This window comes from Mustela nigripes, chromosome 13, assembly GCF_022355385.1.
Source record: "Mustela nigripes isolate SB6536 chromosome 13, MUSNIG.SB6536, whole genome shotgun sequence".
Lineage (NCBI taxonomy): Eukaryota > Metazoa > Chordata > Mammalia > Carnivora > Mustelidae > Mustela > Mustela nigripes.
In genome coordinates this window covers 137,242,141-137,249,923 of record NC_081569.1, presented here as the reverse complement: position 1 = coordinate 137,249,923, position 7,783 = coordinate 137,242,141, and the positions used below count along the sequence as shown (strand labels likewise).

General features: G+C 35.3%; 1 protein-coding gene across 4 annotated transcripts in view; it reads right to left on the bottom strand.

The window, feature by feature from the left end:
* Positions 1-438: 438 nt before the first annotated feature.
* Positions 439-7,783, bottom strand: part of PAPOLA (poly(A) polymerase alpha) — a 59,450-nt gene continuing 52,105 nt past the window's right edge. For 2 of the 4 annotated variants that reach the window (XM_059373929.1, XM_059373928.1), the window contains exons 20-22: positions 6,806-6,868; positions 4,681-4,755; positions 439-2,623 (exon numbers count right to left, since the gene is read on the bottom strand). In XM_059373929.1, the coding sequence (XP_059229912.1) occupies positions 2,528-2,623; positions 4,681-4,755; positions 6,806-6,868 (234 nt within the window). In that variant the 3' untranslated portion in view covers positions 439-2,527. The remainder of the gene's footprint in view (positions 2,624-4,680; positions 4,756-6,805; positions 6,869-7,783) is intronic. The other 2 variants (XM_059373931.1, XM_059373930.1) reach the window with 1 other exon arrangement.

Genomic DNA, 7,783 nt, shown 5'->3' with positions numbered 1-7,783 from the left:
CACTGAAAAACAACAGTGCCACCTGCTGACATAGAAATAATCACCAACTGCATTGAAAACCAACAATTCTGAAAAGGAAATGAACCAGCAGTACACGGTCTACATGCACGAAACAAATATACAGAAAAGGCATAGAGTCTACATACACAAAATAAGTTCTGTGGGCAATGGGACGGTGGAGAGGGAATCATTAGTGACTACATTCATGTTTTCCTCCCCAATGATCATTTCTATGAAGAACAGTGATCACGGAAGGTATCGGTTAATACTAGGCTGCCACAGCATAAAGAACCAGAAGCACATCGTCTCTAAATGTAAACAAAGTACATTCTTTTGCAAATCTTCACTTACGGCCACACTATAAACTTTTTAAAGCAGAACCAATTTATCACTGAAAAACAAGAGAAATAAAGTCAGTCAAAAGAAACCAGCCAACTGTGGGATTGTGCTGTTTTTTTTTTTTTATTGTGTTTTCAATGGAGAAATACATCATCTGTTTACAAAATAGCTCTTGAAAAATACAAGGAGTACAGATACTATAAAACAAAGCAAACTCCAGTCATGAGACACTACATACATCATGCGAAAGCAACAGTCTGATCTCCAGGTTATGAAAACTAGAATTAAAAAGTCACTACACAGAAAAGGTCCAAGTTTCCAGCTTGGCAAAACTTGGGTGCAGTTACATGAAACGTTTAATAAACTGAATTTTTTCCCCCAATGTGTAAACAAAATGACAAGACTAAATCTGTGCCTGGCAATTTCAATCTAACTCTGAAGCTACACAACACACACACACACCTTGTACACTTCACCTGTTAGCATGACCATCTTTTTTCTTAGGTGGTGGGAGAAAGGGCAAGGTGAGTGTGCGGAGCGAAGGTGTGGGAAGCGGAAACACTGCCTACTCGACATCATAAGGTACGCTGAAAAGAAAGCCTCAATTAATGCATAGCCTAAGGGGAAAACTACACTCCAACTTTGGAAAATTAATTTAGGAGGATGGGGAAGAGTTTAAGTAACTGCAGTTTAACATGAAAAATGCACATGTGATAGGACGGAGCACGATGAAGAGTCATAAACATGCTCATCAGAAAGCGTTAGGTCTGCTTTGTCCAGATTAGGAAAGAATAACTAAGTTTCTCAACATCCGGCACCCCTCATACTTCATGACGATGGATGCTCTGCTGCTTAATTATGAGGACTTCTTTTCTTTGCAGAAAGGAGTTCCTAATCTATTGATCGGATAAAACAAAATGAAAAAGGAGTCGAGAGCTGACTAGATGCCAAGTGCTTGCTAGAAATGATTTTTAAAATGTTTCTACATGTAAAATTTACTGACAAATTTTGGTCAACCATTTAAAAATAAAAATTACTTTAAAATTCTTGGAGAAAATGCCTTTTGCCCACGTGTTTAAAATTGAAAATCAACTTTACTACAGAGAGGAGTTCTGTGGAGTGTACAAAATTCCGCCTGTCCAGAGATCAAATGGCCGTCCCAGATAGGGCATCACGTTCCACTCGCATTTCTTTTAGTCACCCTAAAAGTTTCAGCCACAAGACCGAAATTTAGTGTTCTGTGCCACATGGCCACAGGATCATTGGTTTCACATCATGGCTTAAGAAAATACTGGCATTTTGTTTCTTATGAAATTAAGTTCTATCTTCTGCATATAAGCAAATAGGGAAAAAGAAAAGGGGGAAGGAGCACAAAGCTTTGTTTCAAAGACAACAGATTGAAGGCAAAAGAATATGGAGCTTAATAAGCTCAAAGAAAAATATCTGCTGGCTGATCGCTGATTTGTATGCACTCTAAACAATTCTATAAATAAAACTAATATATCACTTCTTAATCATGACCCCATCAAAACCAACTATTTCCTAATTATTATTTCAATGTCAAATATACACCCTTCGAGTTGACATTTCATTGTTAAGGGCCGCAGCTACCGCACAGGGACTGAACTAGATGTCCTCCCGTCCTTTCTCTGAAGCAGAACAGTGCGCCGCTGCACAATGCTGTCCAATTTGAAGACTAATGGTAAAGGAAATTTTTCAGGAAAAAATAAAAATCCATCAAGCTGAAAATCTAAAATTAGTTCTACTTTCTAATAAAGAAATACATAAAAGTGCATCATTGAACAAGGAATTCTTATGCCAGTTTGTATTGCAAATTTTCCAAACAATGCATCAAACATAAACCCAATCCAGACGTCAAATTATGGATACAAATATAGCTTGAGGTTGGTTTTTTTTGTTTGTTTGTTTTTGTTTTTTTGTTAAAGGCAGTAATTTTTTGAAATAGTTAATGCAACTGTTGCTAACACAATAATAATAGTACTCCTGGCTTCACATACTAACCTGGACTTCCGATCAAGTGCTGATTAGCCCAGTAAGGGAGGTCACAAAAAAAACCTAAATCCATTTTCAGTCATGTCTAGTCTTGTACCCTCCATTCTCCTTTTTTAGCATTTGAAGACAACAGGTTGAGTTGGCAGATATTGTTTATGGACCCCTGAGGTTGTTTTTACCGATTCAATCTCAGTTTTATTGAATTCTTGATAACAGGAATAGGATTTGCAGGGAGAGCAGGGATATCAGAAAGGTCTGTACTGGATGTTTTCTGAGAACGAAAGCAAAGAACACAATATTGTTCAAAGCACTGTTAACTTAAAAAGGAGATTTACGTTCCACTGCTTGACTCTCTAAGAAATGGATGGAAACCTTACCATAGAAGTACTAAAAATTTTAAAGAGAAACAAGAATAAAGTGCAAATAAATATGCTATTACTATAAAATTATTTGTTCTATACTTGTAATTTTAAGATAATAAAATATGAATATTTTAGCAATACACAGAAAACTCTTAAGTAATTTTAAAATACAGCTTTTACAGCCACACTCCTCTAAGAATGACCTATCATATAATTATTAAAGTCATGTTAAACTGTGTTTTCTTGTAGTAACACTAACAGTTGTGAAGTTAACTGGTGCTGGAGCACCCCCGTGTGGGAGAACACTTAAAGTTCACCTCACACACTGGAGAAGCAGTTACCAAGACATTATTTTCTGACCCTACACATTATTAAATTAAATCTATACAACTCAGCAATAATTTAGTTATTCTAAATTTTAGGAAAACTTCATGTTAAAAAAAACAATTAAATCACAAGCCTTCTTTACCATTCAAAAACAGAGAGATAAATTTTTAAATGTTTTATTATGGGAAATTCCAAGCATCCACACAAGTAGAGCATTCTATGATGAATCCCATGTAGCCATTACCAAGCTTAGCCAGCAGCCCAACCAGAACCATCCACTGTCCCCCCCCGCCTTCACTCCCAAGCTTACTCTGAAGCAAATCCCAGAGATGTGTTTTAAGTATTTCAAGCATTCTTAAAACATTAAGGATTCTTTATTACACACAGCCACAATAGTATAATTATCTCCCGGAAAGAAATATACCCCTTATATCACCAAATATAGGGTTTTTTTTTTTTTTGTAATCTACATCATCATTTTTTTTTATTAACTGGGTCATTTTTCTCTTAATGTCTCTACAAATCTTTCCATTAGAAATTAAGTTTCTACCTCCCCATAAAAATACAAAATGGTAAATTACCCACGAGTACTCATCACCATAGGGATGAATTTAATAAGACAAACTTTGAAAACAGTTCCCCATTGTAATGTGGCAGGCTAAAAGACATGCAGTCACATCACAGGAGCTTAAGACTGACAGAGACTACTTTGTCCGGGTATCAATGCCAAGCACATTTCCTCGTGTTGTTTTAGTTACTTCCTCTATCCCAAATTTTTATTAGATAAAAATTATGGAAATAAGAGACATTCTAGAAAGTCAAAATGTATTTCTCCCTTTAGAGGCTATGAGGGTTAATAGTTAGCAAAAACACATCTTAAAATTACCACATTAAAATAACTCTGAGCCACAAAGCAGCAAATATCTCTGCGTCAGTTCCGCAGCCTCACCGTGAGCAGCAATGATCTCAGTGGGGCTGCAGAGCATCACCAGCTCCACGTCTACTTAAAGAAGTATTTACTTTGTGTCAGAGTATACCCTAGATTCCAAATATACTCAAACTGAAAGGGTTCAAAAAGAAAACCATTGTTTCACAAACAAAATGAAGGTTCACCAATCAGTATTCAAAAAGAAATTGATTCTAGGTGCCTAGTGTATGTAAGAAGGGACTATCACAGAATTTCTAGGACAAATAAATAATTTGAAATAATTATGGGTTACATTAATAATTGAAAATCAGGAGTAAAATGTAAGACAGAAACACATTTTATAAAGAAAATATCATTTTAACCTCACAAAAAGATCTACAAAGAAATGTTTTTTTAATTCTGTCATGACTCAAAATTCACTCTTTGATCTGTAGAGAAATGACTACTGCATATTGTGACTAGTGAGGATTTAAATAATTTACAGTATCAAATAACATATAAGGGGATGGATTAGCATCTTGACAGTGCAAAACAACGGTTCTATCGAATCTGATGCCCTACCTTGAAACTACGATACACACTGATATGCTAGTGAGTTAATTACTGTTACAGTGAAAATTTTAACAGTCTTCTGTATAAGCTCATTTTAATTCATTATACCACACTAATCTTAACATTTATAAAACTCTCCTTGCTTTTTGCACTTAGTACCTGAGAGGCCAACAGAGAAGCCGCTGTGTGAATAGTTTCTGATTGAGTTGTACTTGTCTCTGTATCAAGTTGTTCCTGTGAGACAAAGAGGACGGGGGAGGAAAGAGACTTAAAAAAAGAATAAAAGAACATGACTGGGTTTGGTGGCTAATAAAGAAGACAACTTGGAAAACAGGAGGATCAAGAGAGAGGTGAGACCACATCACAAGATCATGTAGTGAGCCTGGCGTGGGCTGCCTCGCCCATCACATCACTTATATTTCTATTTGCCTACTTTAACTCCATGGGCACAGTCAGAATATCTCCTGACTTTCCAACTACCTCCAACTTAGACATTTGGAGCAGATAATAATTAAAGACACACACAGGCACATTATGAAATGTTGCCCAGACAATAATTAATACACTAGAAATCTAAGCCCTAGCTTATGTGAAAAAAACAAAACCTGGTTAATATTATTAAATAAAACTACCTTTTCAAAAGGATAAAAACTGCTCCCACACCTTTGATTAAAAGTAGAAAAAAGTCCCTAAAATATTCCTTTTTGTTTGTTTGTTTGTTTTCCCCCCGCCTCCTCAATAATCAATGCCCTGATCTACTCTGTGCTATCTGAAAATACAGGGAGAACCACGTCATGCCACTGCTCTCAACGCTTTTAAAGCTGTGCACAAAACAAAATACTACATATACCCAGAAACAGATGAAAATAAACATGTAAAAATCTGAATTTCTGTAAAACAACATAGATAGTAATAAAACAATGAAATGTCAATTTTCTCTTATGAAACAAAAGAGGGTAAACAGGATGCAGGTAACAGAAATGGAAGTACAGGCTTTCTGAAGCACAAACTGGAGTGATCTACTGAGTTTTACAAGTAAGCATATTATTTGCCTCAGTAACTCCTCTTTCATTAATTTAGTGGCTCAGTGGGTTAAGCCTCTGCCTTCGGCTCAGGTCATGATCTCAGTGTCCTGGGATCAAGCCCTGCATCAGGCTCTGCTCAGTTGGGAGCCAGCTTTCCTCTCTCTCTGCCTGCCTCTCTGCCTACTTGTGATCTCTCTGTCAAATAAATAAAAAAAATCTTTAAAAAAAAAAATTTAGTCTAATAAATATAAATGGACGGCAGGTATTTACCCACAGTCAATACTACAGTAAGGAAGAACTCTCTTTTTTTTAACAGAAATAACTACAACAATTGGAACTGTTTGAATACAATATGGTTATGGCCTTAAGATAGCTATTAATATTTTGTAAATTATATCATCACAGGAACAATTTTTCCTGGTTTACAGAGTGAATAAAAAGATTTGAAAGCAAAAGGCATTAGTACGTGTGCCCAAATAAAATCTATCAAGACACCAAAAGAATACTTCCTAAAATGTCGATTATGGGAATAATTTGGGAGGAAGAGGATTTCCAAATTTTCTACAATATGAAGAAAAAGTTAAAAGCCTACAGTACATTCCAATTTCTGAAAAAATGATGTCCGGAGTCTAATGTGGTTCGGCTAAACCACTCTCTCATCTCATCTACCTCATCTCAGGCCCCATGCACTCCAAAAGGCTCTTGCCAGAGCCTTCTGCCAAAAACTGGTTCTCAAAACATAGCCTACGTTCGCACCAAGAGTGAGATGACCTTCTCATCTTGGACTGCCCCAAATCCTACATATCCTTCAAGGACTACGTCAAATACTACAAGGTCTTCCTACAAAGCCTCTTAATACTTCTTCAGTCAGAAATAACATCCCACTGCTCCTGTCCTTCACACCACCACAGCAGCCTCAATTACTCTGATCTTCTCTGATAATATAATTAGTTGCTTCTACCTCTTATCTTCTCTACTTAATTACAAGTTCCTTTAAAGGCATGGAACATGGCTCACTTGTCATTTTATGCCATTCAGTACCCACCCAGATTACCCTGCATTTATTAGGACCTCAAACATTTGAGAAATTCAATTGCAGCATTATAAATTAACGTTCAAAAGGGACAAACACTTCTCTAAAAAGAATACTAAAAGCAACCTACAACCTAGAGAACAAAAAGACAATACAATATTCTAGAGACATTTCTATCACATCTTCCGTACTCTTGTGTATGTATTCCAAGGCTAAATTAGTATACCTTTGTTTCTGTTTTATCATGTCCACTCAAAGCAAGACAGTTAGCATCTTCGCTTGTTTCATCCTGTTTTTGAAAAGAAAAGCTTTATTCTCTAAAATGAAAAATTTAGATTATCTGCCAATCAATGCTTTAATTGATAAAAAAAATTTTAAATTATAAAATAATTTAACCTGTAAAATCAACTATGGCCTTAAAGTAGATTACTCATTCACTTGAAAAAAAAATTTTAATGTAACATATTTAATTTGGCTTCAATATCTTCCAAACAAAGAATATGAAGAAAGCTGTTACTATTAATCAATACCACCTGAATACTTTCCTAAACCACTAAGTTCATAAAATATTTTTAGTAAGAAAGAGGGAAAAAAAAGAGTTCTTTGATCTAACAATTTAGAAACTTGGAATCCTATCACCACCATTCTGGGAAATTCACATACATATCAGCACTTTTTATAAAAGGTTCTAAGAAGTTCTATAAAGAGTACCTCTTTAACTTTCCCCAACTTAATTAATCACAGAATCCCCCTTGCTTAGTAAAACTTAGTAACATCCTGAAGAACAGGTGGTTTGAGAAATGCTCTCTTCCCAGTCTTAATTTTTTAATTTATTATAGTTATATTAAAAAACAACTCATTTGATAAAGGAAGGAAAAGGGAGGCCAAAGATGGCTGCACTTTCCCATATTTGCAATTAACATCCCTTTAAGAATAACTATTTTAACCCTAATTTCTCTGCTGTATTTACTAGGCATAATTATAATTTTAAATGCAGCTTTATAACAAGACATAGAAACTATGTTTCTATGAGTAGAAGAGATTTAACAGTTAAGAAATTCTAATAAGGGCCTTATATTTGTACCCTGAAAACAGTACAAACTTCAAGAACAGAAATTTGTCATAACTAGGCAAATACTAAACCTGACTGGAAACGCAGCATTATAGAATTATTGCTAATACTTGTAAATATACTGGCATATAC